Genomic DNA, 23,038 nt, shown 5'->3' on the forward strand with positions numbered 1-23,038 from the left:
TCTTAAACATACAGTAGAGTCTCACTTATCCAACGTTCTGGATTATCCAACGCATTTTTGTAGTCAATGTTTTCAATATATTGTGATATTTTGGTGCTAAATTTGTAGATACAGTAATTACTACATAGCATTACTGCATATTGAACTACTTTTTCTGTTAAATTTGTTGTATAACATAATGTTTTGGTGCTTAATTTGTAAAATCATAACCTAATTTGATATTGAATAGGCTTTTCCTTAATCCCTCCTTATTATCCAACATATTCGCTTATCCAACGTTCTGCCGGCCCGTTTATGTTGGATAAGTGAAACTCTACTGTATATAGGTTGAGTCATATACTCATTTGTTTGCATAGTATTCTGTTTAAAAAAATAACAATCCTAGTTATTACAGCTAGCTGCAATCTTACTAAATACATTTACACTCAAAATATCATCCTAGTGAGTAGTAATAATAATAATAATAATATCTGGAAATAATTTTAGGTTTTTTGGACTTCAGCTGCTGAGATCTTCTCATAACAATAGTTTGCTAACATTTGTCAATTGACTTTTTCTCAAATGTCCATTGCCTTGTCATCTTCCGTATATCCTCTTATGCTGGGGAGCCTTATAGCCAAGGTGAAAGAAGAAAGTGCAAAAGCTGGGTTGCAGTTAAACATCAAAAACCCCAAGATTATGGCAACCAGACTGATTGATAATTAGCAAATAGAGGGAGAAAACATGAGGCAGTGACAGACTTTGTATATCTAGGCGCAGATGCACTCACCAGCCAGGAAATCAGAAGAAGTTTTCTTCTTGGGAGGAGAGCAATGACCAACCTTGATAAAATAGTGAAGAGTAGAGACATCATACTGGCAACGAAGGTCCGCATAGTTAAAGCAATGGTATTCCCCATAGTAACCTATGGATGCAAGAGCTGGACCATAAGGAAGGCTGAGCGTAGGAAGATAGATGCTTTTGAACTGTGGTGTTGGAGGAAAATTCTGAGAGTGCCTTGGACCACAAGAAAATCCAACCAGTCCATACTCCAGGAAATAATGCTTGACTGCTCACTGGAGGGAAGGATATTAGAGACAAAGATGAAGTACTTTGGCCACATCATGAGAAGACAGGAAAGCTTAGAGAAGAGAATGATGCTGGGGATAATTGAAGGAAAAGGGAAGAGGGGCCAACCAACGGCAAGATGGATGGATGATATCCTTGAAGTGACTGGCTTGACCTTGAAGGAGCTGAGGGTAGCGATGGCTGACAAAGAGCTCTGGCGTGGACTGGTCCATGAGGTCATGAAGAGTCGGAAGCAACTGAATGAATAAACAGCAACACCCTCTTAAGCATGTACAGATTGACTATTGCTTCTCTGAAATGTTTGGGACAAGAAGTATTTATGATTTCAAAATTTATTTTGGAATACCTGTATTTGCATATACGTATATAATGGACGTACATCACTTCTATTTTGGAGATGGAAGTGAAGTCTAAACATGAACTTAATGTTTCATAGACACCTTATACACATAGCCTGAAGGGAATTTTATACAACGTGGGAGTTGTTTATCTCCATTTTTTACACAAAATAAAGTGTGTGTGTATGTGTGTGTGTGTGTGTGTGTGTACTGAACCATCAGATAGCAAAAGTGTCACTATTACACCCATCCATGTAGACAGCTTTAGATTCTGGAATATTTCAGATTTTAGAATTCTAGATAAGGGATTCTCAGCTTGTATATTTCTAGAGTTTTCTCAACTTGTCCTGCACAGGCTGAATCTCTATTTCCTTATCTTCGTTCTGACTGACCAGGAGTACCTCTGTCTTGTCTGGATTAAGTTTCAATTTGTTTGTAATTACAGTAGAGTCTCACTTATCCAACCTCCACTTATCCAATGTTCTGTATTATCCAACGCAGTCGGCCTTTTAGTAGTCAATGTTTTTGTAGTCAATGTTTTCGATACATTGCAATATTTTGGTGCTAAATTCGTAAATACAGTAATTACTACATTAACCGTGTATTGAACTGCTTTTTCTGATGATTTGTTGTAAAACATGATGTTTAATTTGTAAAATCATGATATAATTTGATGTTTAATAGGCTTTTCCTTAATTTCTCCTTATTATCCAACATTTTCATTTATCCAACATTCTGCCGGCCCATTTATGTTGGATAAGCGAAACTCTACTATATGTTGATGTCTTATTATGGTTGTGTTGTATGTTTTGTTCTCGTAATTGAATATTTTACCTGTGTTGGAAACTGCCCTGAGGCCCTTTGGGGAGATGTAGCGGTATACAAATAAAGATTATTGTTATTGTTTTGTTATTATTATTATTATTATTATTATTATTATTATTATTATTATTATTTATTCGTGTCAGGAGCAACCTGAGTTGCTTCTGGTGTGAGAGAATTGGCAGTCTGCAAGTACGTTGCCCAGGAGGTGTTTTGATGTTTTTACCATTCTTGTGGGAGGCTTCTCTCATGTCCCCGCATGGAGCTGGAGCTCATAGAGGGAGCTCATCCGCTCTCTCCCCAGGTGGGATTCAAACCTGGCAGCCTTCAGGTCAGCAACCCAACCTTCAAGTCACAATTATTATTGTTGTTGTTGTTGTTGCCCTCATCCAGTCCATTACTGATGAAAGACACTGGTTTAGGTCAGGATAGCTTCTTTGGCTTTAGGTGGAAAGGAGTATTAGAGTTGGGTGTCATCAGCATATAGGTGGCACTGTACTCCAAAACTCTGGATGACCTGTATATGTTAAATAGCATGAGGGACAAAATGGAACCTTGAGGAAGCACACAGGGCAACAGCCAGGGGTTCGAGCAGGAGTCCCCCAGCACCACCTTCTGGGTACAGCCCTCTAGGAAGGATCAGAGCCATTGTAAAACAGTGCCTCCCAGTCCCATCTTAACAAGATGACCCAGAAGGATACCATGGTCAATGGTATGGAAAAGCCACTGAGAGATCCAGGAGAACCAACAGGGACATATTCCCCCCTTTCTAGCTCTCTTCGTAGGTCATCTACCAAGGCGACCAAACTGTCTTGTTCCATCACCATGCCTGAAACTAGATTGAAATGGATCTATATAATCCATTTCATCCAGAAATCCCTGGAGTTGAGAGGCCATCACATGCTCCAAGACCTTGCTCAGAAAGAAAAGGTTGGACATTGGCCAATAGTTGTCCATTATAGAGGGGTTCAGGGAAGGCTTTTTAAATATAGGTCTCACAACTGCCTCCTTCAGGCAAGCTGGAACTTTGCTTTATTCCAGGTGGCATTGACCACCACCTTCATCCACTCTGCCAGTCTCCCTCTAGCATATTTGATCAGCCAGGAATACATGTGGTAGCTCTCATCTCTCCAAGGATCCTGTCCATGTCCTCAGGCTGCACAAATTGAAAAATATTCATCAAAACTGGACAAGCAGGAACAAAAGTTACATCCATTGGAACTGTATCAATGATATCATCCAAGTCGGAACAGATCTAAACAACTTTATCTTCAAAGTGCCTTGCACATTCTTTGCAGCAGGCTGTGCTCAATGGTCAGGGATTTCAATTACTTTTAAAATGTTTTTGACTATTACAATTCAAGTGTGCTAATAAACTTTTGTGCTCATATTGGCATTATGAATAACTGTTATCTTATTTTGCCTTATAAAAATCTAACCAGGTAAATTGCAACAGTTTCAAAGATCCCTTAAGCATAAATGCAACTTCATGCAACCCCCCCCCCCCCAAAAAAAAACCCTTTAAAGACTGCAGAGTTGTATTTCCTATCAAAGAATACAGATTATTTTTAAATTCCAGAGTTATTGCCACTTTGAATGAGTAATGCTTTAAAATTCAAGGCTGCACAAGTATCTTTACAATATAATACCACCTGCAATTTTTTAAAAGACTACAAGACTTTGATTGAGCAGGAGATTTTGAACTAAAAATCTTTGATGTGTTTCCAGGCCGCCTTCCTGTAAAATGTGCTATCTTTAATCAGCTGTCTAAATTATCTTCCTTCTTAAATGCAAAAGAAAGCTTTCTCCAAAATAAAATTGACCATGTCTTTTTTGCGGGAAATGCCCAATCAGATTATGCAGTGTGAACACAATGTAATTACTGCACCCTCTTAAAGAAAGCAAAAAGCACTTTGTCTTTTTAATTCCAACAGGGTATGGCAGGGACAGCAGAAATCTGTACATATTTTGTTTTTCAGTTTTGTAGGTAATGTCATAAGAAGCCTTTGATGGGCTAATTGAACACTGTTTCGTATAAAGCATAAAGAAAAATATTTAAACCTCCGCAGTCTCTTATGTAGTAGCATAACATGTTCTGCAGCCCTGGCTACCTCTGCCGCTGAAAGATAGATTATCTCATTTCCTTATGGAAAAAAGGTTTTGTATAATGATAGCAGGATCCTGTTATGTGACTACAGTCATGCTATACTTTGGGATGAAACTGGATTCCACTGTAACCAATCCCCAGCTTTCTCAACATTATCTAGTGGAAAACAAAACTCTCCAAACATCATACATAGGTAAACTCCATTTTCATCATTTAGATGGTAATCTCAGAATGTGCAAAATAGTTTCTTTTAATCCCAGAATTATCAATAGTAGAAATACTAATAGTCTAACTCAATAGTAACCAAAATGATTGAAAGGCCTACACTCAGAAGACCTTTTAACCAGAAATGACTCCTTTAACAGTGTGCAAAAAAGGTTAATTACTTTTTAAAATTTTAGCCACAGTCAGGGATGAAAATCAAATAAAAGTAATTAGCATTTTATTATATGGGGAAATGAATTTGTTTTTTTCCAGCCTTTTATTGCTTATGTTGAATAGCAGGTGCCCCCATGTTTCCATATCACTTGATAGCCATTGTTTTAAAACAGCCAACATGTTTTGACTTTAAACCTGGGAGCTTTGCTTGTAAAGCATTTGCTCTGTCAGTAAGTTAAACTCTATCCCGGCTCACTGCTTTTATTGTTGTAGTTCGGTATCTCCCAAGGAGCCAATCATTATCAGCCTGTCTCTTTTGGCCATCTATAGATTTAAAAGAAAAGTCAAGGTTATTTGTAAACTTACTTATTTTGTTTATTCTAAAATGAGCGCCACTGAGTTTGATGGAGCTTATTACCCAGTGACATATGCTTAGAACTACAACTGTTAATGTTCTTGACAAAATAAGTATACCTTGAAAAATGGGATACCCTATTCTTATTTTTATTGGTGTGGGAGTTGTTTATTTGTAACTTCATGCCCTAGGCTAAAATGTAGAGTTAATAATACTTTATCCAGTGCCCGTAGAATCAAGGCTTTCCATCCCATTAGAACCTCTGTGCTGCCAAATACCTGGTCCATAAATTTTTCCAGCCTGGTAGAGCAGATTTGTAGAGTGATGTGGGGGAGGTTCTGTTGTAATCAAAGAATATCACCAATTCTGGAAGAAGTACATTAAAACTTGGTCATAGTGCATTCATAATATTTTAAAACTGGAAACTACAAAATGGTTTGGCAACATTATATTTTTGATTCGATTTCCCTTGATTGCATGGAAAAGATGTACACAGTTGGTCCTATCCCTTTACTTCCAAGAATTAATTTAAGTATTAATACAGCAGTATAGTACATAGTCATCAATGCTTCTGGAAGTATAATATATTGTATAAATACTAAATTCTGTCTATTCAGTATGAATACATGTAAGGTATATATTTGCTGAGAACATTTTTCATAGCATTATTTTCACACTGTGTGGTTTAATTGTCACTAATAGCTAGCTATTCTAGTCAGAGGCAGAAAGAGATATATAATTCAAGATATTAGATCCTGATGGGTTCAGAACTAATTCATTAAAGGATTGAGAGGGATTATCTACATAAACAGTATCATTGAAGAAGATTATTGTAACAAGACTGTGACTGAAAATAACATCTGTTTCGGTGTGAACTGAATTTAGATGTAATTTTTATGAAGTTCAGTTCAACTGCCATTGTACATTATAACATTTTTTAAAGTTTCCTTTGTATGGTTACTTTTGAAAACTTCATTTCTTGGTAACTTTGAAAAATAACTTTGTTTTTTACAGTAACTATGATTCAGGATGTTAAGATTATGTATCAAATTGTATATTGCCCATGAGATCATCTTCTGTGAAATTGGTACTACATTTAGTTATACTGCTTTATTTTAAAGTGAATTTATCACATTGTCCCGCTGATTAGAATTTTGGTTGCAGATCCTGAAGTCAGTGCCTTAGTGGAGTTGGTAGTATTATATTATATTTGTGTTGAGCAGGACATCAAAGATACCATATATACCTTCCTAAGAATAATGCTATATAGTAGGATGATAGATATAACCATTATGAGAGGTAAGCTGAAAAACAACTGTATCCACAAGCGTGATAGTCTTTTTCTTCTCTCTGCCCATTTCTTACCTTTCTGACTTATCTCCTCTTGTCCAGTTCAGCCTGGAGAAAAGGAAGTGTGTAAAAACATTGACATTATTACATGCAAATACACATGTGTAGATCCTTGTGAACACCATATACTACATGTGATTGATTTATAAACATACCCAGATACAATCATTTTAGCAGTAGAATGTAGCTTTGGTCCTATGGGTTTCTGGAAATGCGTCAAGTTTCCAAATCTGTGCCACAAGTGTTGAAATAGATACAAGAGGATCAATGCAGTCTACGTCTGAGAAAAGACACAAGAGTTAGTTGATCTCAGTAATCTGCTTCTGCACACAAATCCCTTTCATTCTTCATTCTTGATGTTCATGATGGCAGATGCCTGACCTAGACAGTTGGAGACTTATATAGGGCAGAAAGACCCCAGGAATATTAAACAAGTGATCTGAATGTCTGTCTGTCTGTATCACATCACATTGATCAAGTGACACATCAACCAGTAAACAGCAAAGAAAAATCATCTTTATGTAAAATGGAAGTAGATCTTCTCCTTTCTAGAGCTTTCAAGCATAAAGGTTATGACACATAAATATTATAAGGCTTAGTTAGGCAAAGTTTGGAAACTTAAAAGTTTTTAGAGTGTTTAAGACTATTTTGAAATGCCTCTGCCCTTTCTGCCTGGAAGAGCTTGCAGGGCACTCTTCAGTTACACAAAGCTCAGATGCAGGTCAAGTGATGCAGCTAAGAAGCAAAGTTATTGTTTCTTTGTACACAAAGCCTGGTTCCTGCAGGGGGGCTTGCATGTTTAATTTACCATCTCTGTAACGGGCCCAAGTGTTTTTGTCTGTGTTAATGATATGCTAGCTGGTCAGCCATATAATGGTCTCAGAGGAGATTTTGAATGAAGTCTGTTCCATAAGAAAAGCATTACATTTCTTATTTTGGGAATATCTGCCTCAATTTTAGAGATGACTCCATGAATATTTATTGGTGTTTTATGCTGCAGACCATGACTACGACATCAAAGCATAAGAATAACACATGGAGACATACTGCCCTAAGTATATCACATAGTTTATAGCATTTGTTAGTGCGCAGGTTGTGTTGTGGGACCCCAACAGCAATTATGCAGCCTCACAACTGTACTTTGTACCTGCTTTAGTGAAACCTGAAGGCACTGGGTCAAAAAATTACATTTTGTTAAACTATTTACATTCACAAAAATTACATTTAATCAAACTTTTGAGTCCCAAGCTGGGAGAAAGATGGCATATGAATTAAATAGACTAAATTAATACTGTCAACTCTGTCTGGCTTCAGCAATACAATCCTTTCATAACCCTACCTGAAGTTCCCTAGCATTCTCTGGTGGTCTTCCATCCATTCACATAAAATGGGAAGAAGCAAGCAAGACCTAACTAAAATTAATAGTACCCCATTGATATAATTTCATTTGTACTTTTGAAATGCAGCTGGGAAATTAAATAAGAACAATAAAATAAAATAAGTAACACTATGTAGATTATTTTTGCTTGGTACTAATCAGCACCAATTGCTGTGGAGAGGGCAGAGTCAGGATTCCAATGCAAAAAACTCCCTCTGTCTTTCTACCATATAATATATGTCTCCTGGAGAAAACAGTCAGGGAAGAGCCTAAGCTGAACACCTGTAGACACAGGAAGGTTAATATAAGGATAGATTATCTTTGGGTGTCAGTTCCCATGATGGGTGTCAGTTTCCACTTCTGTCTAGAAAGGTGATAGGGATAAATTAAGGGAGAAGTACCTTGACCGTTTAGAAAACCTCTTTCAACAACATCTCATAGAAAATATTCACAATATCAAGCCTGTTATTCTAATCCCCTCATCAAAATGTTAAAATCTTGCAAGCACAAGTACATGCCATCTTTATAGCTTATTCCTGTGTTAAATCCAACAGGCCAAGCTAGTGGTGAGATCTCACTTGTTTATAATGTTTATAGAAATGTCATTAACAACCCATCTTGCTATTTTGTTGGAAGCGGTATTCTATCAGGTACATTTTAAAACGAACGAAAGTCCCTCAACTGGCCCTCACCTGTCAATTTACTTCCCTGGCCATGAACTCCAAGAAGCATGGGGAACAATGCTGTCTTATCAGGGGGAATGAGCTGTTTTAGGCCAAGAAGCTTGTCTGATGTGTTCACAATCCACATCCTCCTTCCTTTCAGTACAGGGCTCTAGATTATACATATGTAATTATTTTATTTCCTTGCTAATTCCTTTCTTTCCACTGTATTGTTGCCATAAAATTCTATCAATTCAACTTGGCAACCCCATGAATGAGACCTAGCAATCTTTACATTAACAGTGTTCAGGTCTTGCAGGGTTTTGGCTTCCTTTATGGAGTCTTCCTCTTTTTCTACTGCCTCCTACTTTATCAAACATCATTGTCATTTCTAGAGGGCATGTCTATATTTAATTATCTTGACATCTAGTTTCTCCACTAGTCCGCTGGTGTGTATTATATGTGTCAGCATGCAACCTAACTATTCTGGTATCTTCCAAGCATATTACAAATTGCCATCAATACCATATTATTTCTATTCTGCTGTTCTTATGTTAGTGAAGACTTTGACAATGATCGGCTGTCCTAGCTTTAGTGATCATAAAACAAATGTGTCAGAATGCAGTATGTGCAGTGTAGCTTTTGTAAAGGAAGGGAAAATAAGTGATCAGTTGATTGAGATGAAAAATTCACACATATCCTAAAAGCAAATGATGCTTTGTGAATCAGGTTGAGCACATACTATTGAAGATTCACACAGGTTTTAAAATTTGCCTTGTTTCACAATTCTGATGCAACAGGAGGTAGAGGAATAATGATAACAAAGGCAGATAGTTCAAAAAGATGTTTGGTTTATGAGAGAGGAACCAAACATGAGTTAGGTGAAGAAGATGGTGTGGCTGGAGGACATAGGGGGAACTAAGCAAGAAGGGACAATGAGAGAGGAGATGGCTCTAGTGAAATTCTGCTTTTCTCTATGTCTGTGGAGGATAGGAGATTGGAGAAAAGACAGAGTGGCAAAACAAATGAGACCAGAAGACATTAGGCTGAAAAATATGGACTTGGAGTGCAAAGTGACATCAAACATTTGAAGAAAAGATGCAAGAAAAGAGAAAACACCTTTTTAAACCAAAGAGGGACTGTAGCTGTAAGTAGGCAGGAAATATATGGGTAAAAAAAGTTTGGTAAATTGAGGAAAATGGACAAGAGAGCCAAGAAAGAATAGGACCACCAGACATGCAATTCCTGCCATACCTATCATGCCTTTAAGACAGGAGTTCTCAATTTTCTTCAGCACGGAGTCCTTTTTTGAAGCAAAATTTTCTTGTGGAACACTATTGGAAGGAGTGAAGGGGGAGGAGGAGGGAAGCATGGAGCCCCAAGGGCTCCACGGCGCACATTTTAAGAACCATTACTTTGGAAAATTCCTCATAATTAGATTTTTTAAAATTATGATAGCATTTGTCTATTATACCTTGCCAACAAAGGACTTTAAGAGATGGCATATGTAAATTTCACGTTAATGTCTTTTCCCAGTGGTGATGGGCATTTTTCTAGAATCAATTTAATGGGGGAAAGGATTTAACATGGCTCACTACTCAGGCTAGCAGTCATTTAGATGGCACCTGAAGAATTTACTGAAAGGATTTTGAAGTGAACCCTTATCTACACTTAAGCTTCAGGAACTTAAGGTCTTTAAGGAATTTCACATCTGTCTGTGGAGGAGGAAGAAAAAAAGAAGCACTGGAAAATAATGCTTTATTATTATTACTACTGCATTTTACTTGCACAAACAGTGTGCCAGGAAACCATGGTAGGATGTGAAAAGGAAGACCCTTCCAAACATTTAATGACTCACAAGAGGGATGGCAGTACACCTCTCTAAAGGCAGGACACATTCACATATTTGAGTTTGGCCTGAGCAAGGCAGAGAGTTCAATGGGCAATGTGCCTAGGCAGCCATATCACATGACTGAGCTGATCCTCAACCATAGTGAGGTAGTTTTTCCAAAAAATGAAATCTCATCATGGGTAAAACAGCAAAGGTCTCCCCTTCCATTTCTGACATCTGTAGCGTACATTTGCTCTGGTATTTCCAGATCTATAAGGTTCTTTTCCTGTAAAAGAGCAATGAACCAAAAGCAAGTTCACTTGTGTAAATTGGGTCCACATCCTTATTAATTCTAAGGTGATAGTTCTGGCTAGGATTTTTTGTTCTGCCTCCCATTCTGATGTTGCAATTCTGTGCATTCTTACTTACACTAAATCCCATTGAACATCTTGGGGCATATTTTATTTATGAAGACTGCACTTCAGTATAAAGCTAGGTAAGGTGGGTATCATATTAATTTTTTAGGGGGGAAGCAACAGTAGAACATGTTGAGATTGTATGACCACCAGGCATGCATACAAATCATGAATGGACTATCATTAGATAGTTGCAGCAGTTTCCTGAAGCTAATTTCATTGCTAATAATATTTGTGAAATCAAAGTTCCAACTTTTCGTAGAAAACAGAAATGATGAGGCACGTCTCTAGATTTGAGCAAAACTTGGATTTAAGTGGAAAGGTGTTGATACTGGTGTGCCAAACACAAACATGTACAAAACACAGTGTCTCTGCTGAGCATGGAGGAGAAAAGAATGAATGAGGCACATCAAAGGGAGAATCCATCCATCCATTTATATTACTTAAAGTATTTAAAGTATTTTTGTACTGTCTCTTAGCCCAGAAGAGCTTCCAGTTTGTACTCAGTTTTCATTTTTATTTTGATGACTAGCAGAAATGTGGCCTGTTTGAAAATATGTATTCAACCTAGTATATGTGTTCACTGTTCTTTTTGCTGCCTATTGAGGTAGGGCAGCTTTAACAAATCCAAGAGTTTAACATTACTAGATTTCTCTCAGTGCCTCTCAGTTTCCAGTTACCTAATTGCCTGCTTAAATCTGCATGCCTTACAACCCCCCACTTCAAACTTGTCTGCCGTTCATTGCCTGCTTCTTTTTAGGTTGCAAACATCACGTCTCTTCCTAAAATTCTTGTGCCTTTATTTACTATTTCCAGATCATTTAATTTTCACCCAGATTTGACTCTGATAGCTGTGCTCAGTCAAGAACGTGCCCACAGCAAGGCATTTAGTGGGATTTTTGAGCACTGAACCAGCCAAGTATTGCCTGAGAATTCAAAGGCTTTCGTTCCTTTCATACATAAGACTGTTGGGCTCAGACCAGTAGGTTAATGAAAGGGTTTTCGGAGTCTGGCAATCTGCCTAATGAGACTGAACATGTTTGAACTGAAAATGCACCCTGGGCTTCCAGAATTGCTTCTGCATACTCATATACTAGTTTGCTCCTTTTTCTATTAATTGCTGCAAGAAGAAAAATCTGGAACATGATCTGTTTAAGTCACAAATACAACTGTTAATATACTTTTTCTCCCTTTGGCTGCACAACTGTGAAAAGAAAACATTCATTTAGCTTTTTTAAAAAATCAGTAGGAAACAGGTTTTCTTTAACCTTTAACCACTTGGAACAGGGAGTGAGTGGTCTAGTACTGATTAACTACTGGAAAAATTGGCATGGCATACAAAAATGCTAAAAATTGGCATGGCATACAAAAATATTAAATTCTTTTCTCTCTCAATTATACTTGTGTTTATGTTGTTGCTTGTTAAAAGGGTTATTTTTTAACCATCAATGCCTAATTTGGGTAAAATATAAACACCTGGATCAGATGTAACCATGTTTCTTGTTATGCCAAGAGACTCTGGCTCGCCCATTCCTCTTTTCCCTTTGCATTCAATAAGAAGATAACAAAGTTTCCATTTGTTTGTTTTTTTATTTCTACATCTAAATTTCCCCACATGAGACTGTGGCATTTTTTCTCTCACTTGAACTAGACTAAAGGCTATAATCCTGAATAATCCTAGACTACCTAATCCTAGTGAAGTCAATGGGAAAGCAGTAGCCTAATTATGTGCAGGATTGCTGCCAAACCGAGAACTTCATTTTTCTCAAGCAGAGTTTCTGTCTGAGCCCAGTGGATGTGTATACCTGGAGCAAATTAATAAAATATTCTTAATATGCCATATCTGCAGAAGACTAAGATGGCTTGTGCCAAACGCAGTCACATTTGTTTTGTCTCATTTTCAAAGATATTAATTTCTGTTGTCAGATATTTGTTTTATATACCTTCTGGTCCAATCTCTGTGCTCAAAAAGAGTGGGGGGAGAAGAAAATAAAATAAGACTTATTACACAATGGAACAAAATTTGAAGAAAAAAACTGTTCTTGGTTTGAAAATTTTATTTCCTGTTTAATTGTGTGGTACTTACTTTAAGAATAGTTGTTATACTCCAGAAACTTTATTTTTGTGACTGCCACGAAATGTGTCGAATTCTTTGAGACTATCAGATATTAATTGAAAAACTATAGCAAAATGTGCTGTAGGATGTCCTGCAAAAACAATGTTTTTGCAGTTTAATAAACTTTTCCCATGTTTTTATGATAGAAATAATTAGGAAATGATGTTTATAACCCAGGGACAAAAATCATGTTACATAGTGTTATGAGCAGTGTTCTAAAGACACTTGCCCATTGGGAGGGTGTTTATAGCATTTATCACAATGGTAACACATCTAGGCGTCCTCTGGGCAACGCCAATGGCCAATTCTTTCACACCAGAAGTGAATTGCAGTATGTTCTCAAGTCGTTTCTGACACGATAAAAAGATAGCATTTATCCTCGCTAATGGCTATGACAGTTACCGCTGTAATTTTACCAAATTTGACAGTTAACAAATTTTCATGACCTTGCTTTTATTTAAATTAATACAATCTGTCAAGCATAGAGTTGGATCCAATGAATATTAGGTATGGCATAAATGATCATCATTTTGTACTTAATTTAGTATTATTCCAGTCCATTTGTAGTCATGGTCCACTAACAGTGCATATAAGTGGTGGCTCTGGACACAATGCACATTCTTATATACATCAAATTATAGTGAGGTTCACATTAGGTTTTCTGTGACAATGGCCCATTCTCATTGGCATCTACACTGGCCATGTAACCAGAAAGCACATCGTACTTGCAGGACCTGGACACCTATCCATAAGAATTTTGATTAGGCTGATTTCAAATATAATTGACACCCATTTCTCATGTATGTTTTGCTGTTGACCATATAGTCATATAGCACTGAGCACATTCAGTACGATAGACATCTGTATTTTCACCCCAATCTCTTCTTATTCTGTATTGCAGTCTTTGTACTGCAATGAAAGTGATTTTGCAACCTTCTGTGTGGCAGTGCAAGGTTGGATTTTAGATGTGGAGAAATGCCCTATGTGGAAGAGGCAAGACAATGAATACTTACAGAAAGCTTTGTAAATGAACAAACTGAAATATTCCACCAATTCTGTTTTCCAAAGTATGAAAAACAAAAGCAATAAAAGTTTGATAGATGTCGGGTTAAAGTAGATACCTTATCCAATCAAATACCCACTTAACTATTTGTGAAAGATACAGATGGTGTTGTGGTAAACACCATAGATGAGATCTGGAGATTAAAGGATAATGCAATACACATAGTGGCTATGTCACCCAGATTTTAAAGATCCACATTTGTAAAATGCATGCAGCGTAGGATTAATATATGTGCCTATCAGAGCATACATATTCATTTATAAAGCCAGAACTCTGCTGTGTGACAATCTTATGTTTTCTTATTCAGAGCTTGCTCACAACTTAACATTTTTAGAGTAAGTAATTTTTGTCCCATGCTTGTGATCCACTCAGAGTATGGTATGCATAACATTAATCATACCATGCTGATTTATGGCTGTGCAGTCATGTGAACCTTTCATAGTGAGGTGCAAAAAGCTAATCCAGGCAAACTCTTTATTTCTCATTGGCAAGCACAAACTCCCTCTTAGCTCATGACAGAAATCATCTGAGATTGGTACATACTGAAAAAGTATTCAGAACCACAAACTCCAGCCCCAGGCCATTGGAGAGATGATAGAGTAGGCGGCAAGCAAATGGGGACACAGAGTCTGGAAGCACAGAGGGAAACCCCTTTCACTTCCTTCTATGACAAGACATTGCAACAGTACAATACACAATAATCTGGACTATTTCTCTAGAATATTTTTATTAAATCCAGGAGGATTATTTATGTATTTATTTATTTATTTATTTATTTATTTGCTTTTCTCCCACAGATGGGATTCAAAAATAAAAAGACAGTTACATAATACAATAAACCATCAATCCATCCAACCAACATATAAACAATAAAGCCACACATTACATAAAACACAAGTTACATAAATATAAATAAACAACAAAATAATTACACATAATTGTCATTAAAATCCCTACAGATTGTGCCATTTTTGGAATCCAGTTAAAACATATGTGGTATATTTGTTCCTTTGACCTGGTAGCATAATAGGTGGGGAATTGGTGTGAAAGCCAAAATGACCTTTTGAAATTTGACAGATATTAAGTGAACACTCAAACAGACCTGTTTTGCAACCTTGTCTGACTTCTAGCATCCACCCTCCAAATCCTTTATGAAGGTAATGAGATAAAATGTGACTACTCAACAGTGATTTGGAATAACAGTTTTTCCACCTTCCATTCCATGCCATTATGAGAGTAAATAAAATACCACCCAGTTGTCTTGAACTTGCATATGTTTGCTTTTAGATAAAGAGTTACTCTTAAAAACAAGTGTGGGATTTTGAGATTCTTGTGTTGCTCTCCTTTGTGAGACTGTCAAAGCTGTATCTAGGATGAGAAAAGAAAACCCCAGAAAAGTAGACTAATCAAAGATTCAGGACCCTTCTACATTGCATATAAAATCCAGATTATCTGCTTTGAACTGGATTATAAAGCAGTGTAAACTCATATAATCCAGTTCAAAACTGATAATGTGGATTACGGCACTGTAGAAAGGGTCCTAGTGTGGTGTACTGATCAGACTGTTGAACTAATAGTGAAACCTCCACAGATCCTTAAGGCTTGATGATGGTTGGGTTAACCATGGGCATCCCATGTTTCTTCAGTTTGTCCTGTAGTGCATGGTTGTTATGAGGACAGATGGACTGGTAGAGGAATGTGATACACTATGCCTTAAGTTTCTTGGAGGAAAGATGGGATACCAGTAGAATACATTGAATAAATAGAATTGGAGAACAGGGGAGGTTTCAGTAAGCCCAGAAGTAGCAGCTGAAGTACCTCTGAATGTATAGAAAACTGGGAAAAAAAAGGTTCTTCTAGATGCTGCCTAGTTGCCTGTCACCTAGTGAAATGAAATAAATATAAAATGAAGTTGAAAAAAGATCCTTGGATAATTTTAGTAATTAAATCTTTTGTTAGTCCTACCTACTTTTTTTCCTTTTCACTCCACAGCAAGTGGCTTTTGAAGGCTAAATCACAATCCACTTTCATATCAGAACAGTATATGGAAAAAGTTAAAAGTACATTTTAGCACTGCAAGCAGGGACTTTGTTAAATAGCTCCCATTAACAATAATAGGTACTTGTACTGGCAAATCTACTTGCACAACAGTGAAGGCTTACCCCTGAATGCAAAGCGATGGCATAATTTCCAGCTAATGAAAGATGGCTTTCAGGTAACATGGAGCTTAATTGGGTAAGCCTGAGAAGGTTGCACATTTTCACAAAAGAATTTAAAAGCCATTAGATCCAATGGGGAGCAGGAATGTAAAATTAGAGTTGAAATTGCTCCCCCACCGTGGGCCATGTCACACAGCCATCTAAGCTTCTTTGCTTAGCCCCAAGGCCGGCTACTAGCTCTATATTTTGTACTTAGTTGGCAGGTATTCGAGTACAATACATTTGTAGTGAGTGCCTTTTGCAATCTGTGTGCACTCCTGTTTTAAAATACAGAGAAGTGGGGATATCTTACCAGCCGCTATTTCCATTTATGAAAAGTGGTAATTCAAAGAATGTATTCATTGATTAACGAAATCATTTTTGGTGTATGTAACCACAAAAAATGGTAGAATGAGAAAATCCTTTCTGTATATTCATTAAGTGGGAAATCATGAGGCGACAGAAGCAAAAGACAGTGAGATGTAGAACATTGTATACTGTTCAGAAACACACATGTTTTGAGAATATATCCACATAAAGAATCTTTGAACTTTGTGAGCAGCATGTCCTGACAGTTCATTCTCATTAGTAACTCACACTAACACTGTGTTATTTCTCACATTCGCAGGGCTTGTTTGTTTTTAACTAAACACCCATGAAATCAACATGTAAGCAATAATTGCACTAGGGAATAGCAAATATTGCTGTAATTGGGAATCAAGTAGTTCATTAATGAGAAACAATCCAGGATACATTAAACAAAGAAAACAAATAACTAGGTAAATAAAATACAATTTCATGAATAAATCTTTGCTAAAAGTGTGGGAGGCTATGAAAATATTTAAACCAAGTTGCAGTTACAGGACTTGCACAGGCATTGGCTAAGAGTATTTTGCTTCAAGGCTGTCGTAATAATAATGGCTTTGCAAAGTCGGAGCGCTCAAACTTCTGCAAGAGAAGAGAAGGAGAAAGAAGGTTAAAGGAGGGCTCCAGAGGGCTAGAAAAGAAAGAGAAAGCAGTTGCAGAGCCGAAAATGTATTGAGTGGAGTCTGATTCTCCTACTGGATCATAACATCAAAAGAAAAAAAAAAGAAAGCTTGATGGTTAGTAAGTTTGCGTCTAATATAGGGATACACATATGTTCCAGGCTAGGCATCTTCTGTGTCTTGTGCAGATTCCTCTTACCTTCCAAGAAGCAGTATATTGTCACTTTAAGTCAGAGTTGGCAGCTAGTGTAGAATGGTAAACATTGTTAACCTAATGCTCTTAAAGGTGACAAGAGAGAACAAACAAAAGCCCAGCAGAAATGTAAGTTGGATATATGGGTCACTAAGACTTTTGGGCCTGGGGTCCTGGATACATTGAGAGGTGCCAAAAAGAAAGTATTCTTAAAACCCAAATGAACCCAATACCTGATGATTTGAGAATTTAAGTTTTTTCTGCCAGCTGGCAACTGATAGGGGTTGCTCTGCTGAAACTTGTTAAAGGGTCTCGCAGCTTTTCCTAATGCTAGTATTTTGAATTTCTAACCTGATTAAGACAAATGATAGATTTGCTAGGGCCTTCTTGGCCGTGGCTCCCCGACTCTGGAACTCCCTCCCCAGGGAGATTAGGTTGGCTCCCTTTCTACCTTCCTTCAGGAAACAACTGAAGACTTGGATGTTTCGGCAGGCCTTTGGAGATACAGTCATTAATTAATCAGCCCCAGAGGGTTTTTAATAATCTATCCCGTTTTTATTATGATTTTACCATTTATGTGTTTTAAATGCAATTTTTTATCCTGTATTTTTGTTTTAATTGATATATTGTATTACTGTTTTATCTTTTTATAGTGTGATTTGTATTATGTTGTTTATGTTTTGTTCTATGTTGTTTGGGCCTCTGCCCCATGTAAGCCACCCCAAGTCCCCACGGGGAGATGGTGGCGGGGTATAAATAAAGTTTTATTATTATTTATTATTATAATATTTATTTATTCATTTATTTTAAGAGCTAAAGGTGAAACAATAACATTGATAAATGTATCAGAATTTAAAATAAGCACTTTCCCATTATGTAAAGAGCAGACTAATAAAATGCCTGAGAGATTAAAAAAAAATCTTCTGATGCATGTGAACAAGTTGGAGGCCTCTGTGAAAGTAATGGAGTTGCAGATACCTTATTATTATTATTATTATTATTATTATTATTATTATTATTATTATGTTTATGTTTATGTTTATGTTTATTTATATCCCAATTTATCTCTCCATATGGAGACTCAAAGTGGCTCACAACTAAAAACATTTCAATATACCTTGAAATATACAAATACTAAAACAGTATTAAATAACATTAGTATTCAAACAGTCCAGGTTAAAACCATAGGATGCATCTATAGCAGGCTTGATCTATAGTACATAATAAATGTAGTTTGACACTCCTTTAACTACTCATTTCTCAATGCTATGGAATTATGGGAATTATAGTTTTACAAGATCATTAGCCTTCTCTGCCAAGAAGTGCTGGCGCCCCACCAAACTGTAAATCCCAGGATTCCATCACAGTAAACCATGGCAGTTAAAGTGGTGTCAGACTGCATTAGCTCTACGACACACTGCTTTATTCCCAGACCTTTCAGAGGAGTGTAACTTTTGTTCCTGTCCAAAATATAGGTTGAATTCCTTTCTTAAATCTGAAATCTGATGTTTGAGATACCATATTATCTCAAACTTATCAGAATTTTTGTACTTTCAAGAATTAAAAAAGATATTATCCTATACATGGGGATAACAATTTTACTGGCTGAAAACGCTTTTCTGTGTCTGGAACATCAAGATGGCATGTTACTAAAGAAATAACAATTTGAAATACCAGGTAGACAATGTCAGTTTTAGTATTCACAGAAAAATATTAAAAAGGGAACAGCAATTTCCTTACATTTTTAGTACAAGAGCCCAGCTTGTTTGTAAACTTGTTTCTGGCTTGTGGAATTTCAGACTGCAGATGATTGCATTTCCCACTTCCATCCTCCATGTCATCTGCATAAATGTGAGGGGGAAGCATTATTTTCTCCCTGACCTTTATTTTCTACATGCACTTGGTTTTATTGTGAAAGAACATTCAGGTATGGGATTTCCTCAATTACAGCCTGAAGAGGTCCTTCACAGTGGCAGATTTATCTTTTCATCTTGTGTTTGTGGGGACTAGACTTTAGTGTCACTTGTCAGATGTCAAGCCCTTTACACAGATTGCTGCCAGACTGTGTGATCACAGTAAACACAGTTAGGAGGAAATGGAAAATACACTCCCCCCTCTAGGTGCAGCACCAGGAAACAGCTTTCCAAAAATATCTCAAAATGCAGTGTCAGGTATAATATAATGCCTTATACCAAAATGTGATGCTTTATTCAAGTGTCAATATCATAAGTGTTCAAGGCATTTCAATTAATTAGATTAAATAAATTAAGATACCAAGAGATTGGATAATGTCTGTTTTCTTACTTTGTATACATGGATTAGTACTGATGAATTATACGGTTTCAAATGAATATTAGCTAGCGTATTTTCATTTGAGTATCTCCAGCAGTATAATAAGAATTTTGGGATGTTGCTCTGGGGAAGAAGCATTTTTGCTGCCACCAGTGGTACCACTGACACCACTGTCAGAGTTACTGGTATTTCGTTTTTACAGAATACAAAATATTTATGCTCCTGGAAATTTCCAGGAAGTGCAGTTATCTTATAAAAGAATGGGTGCACCCTTATTTTAAATCCAATTGGCCTTTTCTATGGTTTGAAGTAGATTCCCAATCACTTCTCTTGACAAATGTTGGCAGTGCACAGCAGTGGTGGGAGGGAAAATCCAACCTGTGGCAGTTTCTGGTGGAGAGGTGTGACACTACAGTCACTCACCCCATTCAATAATTTGGTTGCATATGGATGTCATTGTTATTAACAGTTCGTTTTAAGTGTTGTAATCAAGGTAAACTAAGTGATACTACTGTTTTATTACATCCTTAAAATTCAGTGTGTCTTTTCCTCTTCTCTCTTTTCTTCCCTTCTCTTTCCTTCCCTTTTATTTTCTTTCTTTTCCTTCCCTTTTCCTTTCTTTCTTTCTTTATTTCTAGTAGGACATCTGGGATTGGAAAGCCAGACATTTACATCATATTTCTTTTCTGTTGACCTATCCCTTGTTGCAGTGAGCAATTGCTCTGAATTCAGTAGTCCTGTCTACAGTAGTTTGAGAGCATTATCCAAGAATTCAGGAGGCAGCTCCCTCTAGTTCTGGCTTTTGATTTGGGATGTTGCCTTTGATTAGTAAGCACTAATTTTAGTTTATATGAAGAGCCTCTTCTTCTTCTCCCAAACTGTCACTCAAATCCTGGTGTTGGTTATGATGGATAACAAATGTCTCACCATTTGTGTTAATTTAATGCAATAACAAGATTTTAACATTGTTCCTATATGACTTTTGACTTGAATCATTTTGGAAAATAAAATCTATCTACATATTCCAGTCAATTTATTTCTCATAAAATATTTAAGATATTGTGATTACATGAAATACATCTGGATTTTCTGAGAGTTTTTGTTTTATTTTGTTTTTGGAAGCCTAACATAGGAAGATTGGGCATACCTCATGGACCTTCAGGGGAGAAGGTGGCAGTGGTAACTGTGGATGACTGCGATACAGCAGTGGCTGTGCGTTTTGGAAGCTTAATTGGAAACTACTCATGTGCTGCTCAGGGAACACAGACAGGATCAAAAAAGTAAGATGCTGGTTTTTTTTTTAAAAAACTTTTTTTATTTTGCTTATGTGCGCAAGATTTGGTAATATGAAACATATATCCTGAGGAGCCCCTCTTTCTTCTCTTAGATTAGTGAGTGTCAGATGAAAACTCAATTTCAGGTGTAATTATTATACTGAACAAGCATTTGCCCTTTTGTATCAAACTCAGACTTGTTGAACTCAGTGAAGTTTTCTTTCAGGCAAGAAACATGGAACTGGAGAGAAGTATGATCATTTATATACTGTTCTGCTAAACTACACCTCCTTGTGGCCAGACAGCTGTTGTTGTTTCTCAAACACCTTAAAAGAGCACTCCAGGGCATGGATCAGAATTAAAAAGAAAATAACAAAACAACACCCAGACTTTAGGACTAATACATGAAGAGACACATGAAGGAAAGTAAAATATTAAGAGTCAGCCTATGACAGTGGAAAAAGATTAAACTTAAATACTTCAATTAGTTGAAATAGGTAATATTTAAAGAGCTTCTCAGCTTTAAGGCACATTTAAGCCTCACAAGAAGCTTTGAGAAAGTATTTCTGATCCCTTTTGAGTGACACACTTCTGTTAAGCTATATTTGCAAATTCAAGAAAAGAGAATATTATATGATAAAAGTTGTCCAAGATTTTGGAGATACAACGATGCTGTACATATTTGTTTTTGTTTATTGCAGTGAAAGATATTCCCAGGGAGTCTTAAAAATCATTAATTTGACATTACTTCTGGTAATATTGCTAGATAAATAGCCATACCTTGTCTCTGAACAATATTAGAGAAAATTGCTGTAAAATGTTACATAAAATGTTGTGTAAATAGTATGTTACTCCTTTAATTATAGACAAGATTAATAAAAATTACAGCATGTAATGTTAGAAATATAAAGAGCGGGAATTTTTTTGTAAATTCCTAAGAAAAAAAGTACAGCTGAGAGTGACTTAGTTTGTCCCATTATTATTTGGTTTAAAATATTTTGATCATCATATATGTAGTAGGAAATAAGGAATGGACCGTCTGTGTACTATTTTCAACCTTCTGATTACTTCTGTGAAAAAGATATTTTGTAAATCTTGAAGACAAGACAAAATCTTGATGCCTGTTTTCTGCTCTCTTTAGGTCTTTGGATCTCACTGGCCCTTTGCTTCTTGGTGGAGTTCCCAACTTGCCTGAAGATTTTCCGGTGCATAACAGACAGTTTGTTGGCTGCATGAGGAACCTCTCCATTGACAGCAAGCAAGTTGACATGGCCAGTTATATAGCCAACAATGGCACTCTGGCAGGTATAAACTTCCTGTTATAGAGTGGGAAGCAGAATAATCTATATTTTTGTTTTATTGAGGTCTGTGCAAATTAAGTTGTTTATTTTCCCAGTAAAATAGAAAACTAGAAGCTAGATTTTTGGCTAAAATATTTTTTCCTTATAAACTGAATGTGTTTCATGTTCTCTTTTCATACATAGTTGCTAAAAGCATTGATACGTGACACATGATTCTCTCTCTCTATACACACACACACACACACACACCATATTTCTTCAATTGTAAGACTCCATTGATGTAAGACACAATCAAATTTCAGTACCACTATCAACAAAAATACATAAGATACACCTACGATTCTAAGACGCACCCCCATTTTTAGATATGTCTATTGAATATAGGAAAAAGCGTGTCTTTAAATTGAAGAAATATAGTATATATTGGCTGACTTATTCCAATAAACCATTCTACATGGACGTTTCTTATGAATTAATTTCTGTGGGAGTCCTTTATAAATCTCTGAGCTGAGCCCATAGTGGGTTGATTTCCCAGCTATAACAACAATTGTGTTTTGGTGGCTGCAGTTTCAGCCATCTGATGATTAAATAATTAAATGTCTATATACCATTCAGACCTCCTACCTTAAAGAGAAATTCACTCTTTTGTAGCATTTCTTATACTCTTAGACAAATACTGTATATATGCCCTTATTGCCAAATTAATGATCAAACACGGTTGCAAAGACTTGTGTATTCAGACACTGAAGAGCTTTTAATTGTAGTTTCTTGTTTCACATAGGTGACTGTTTTTTTAATAGAACCCATTTCAGAAGGTTAATTGTGAGATAATGTACAGCTTTTTACTAGCATGGCTAAGTGTGTATGAAGTAACCTGGGGGTGGGGACTAAACAGTCTCTTTTTGAATTC

The 23,038-nt window shown here is 36.5% G+C and overlaps 1 protein-coding gene across 5 annotated transcripts in view; it reads left to right on the forward strand.

The window, feature by feature from the left end:
- Positions 1–23,038, forward strand: part of celsr1 (cadherin EGF LAG seven-pass G-type receptor 1) — a 211,118-nt gene that overhangs the window by 126,282 nt on the left and 61,798 nt on the right. For all 5 annotated transcript variants that reach the window (XM_062981674.1, XM_008111611.3, XM_062981675.1 and 2 more), the window contains 2 exons: positions 20,676–20,833; positions 21,969–22,132. In XM_062981674.1, the coding sequence (XP_062837744.1) occupies positions 20,676–20,833; positions 21,969–22,132 (322 nt within the window). The remainder of the gene's footprint in view (positions 1–20,675; positions 20,834–21,968; positions 22,133–23,038) is intronic.

This window comes from Anolis carolinensis, chromosome 5 (genome assembly GCF_035594765.1).
Source record: "Anolis carolinensis isolate JA03-04 chromosome 5, rAnoCar3.1.pri, whole genome shotgun sequence".
Taxonomy (NCBI): Eukaryota; Metazoa; Chordata; class Lepidosauria; order Squamata; family Dactyloidae; genus Anolis; species Anolis carolinensis.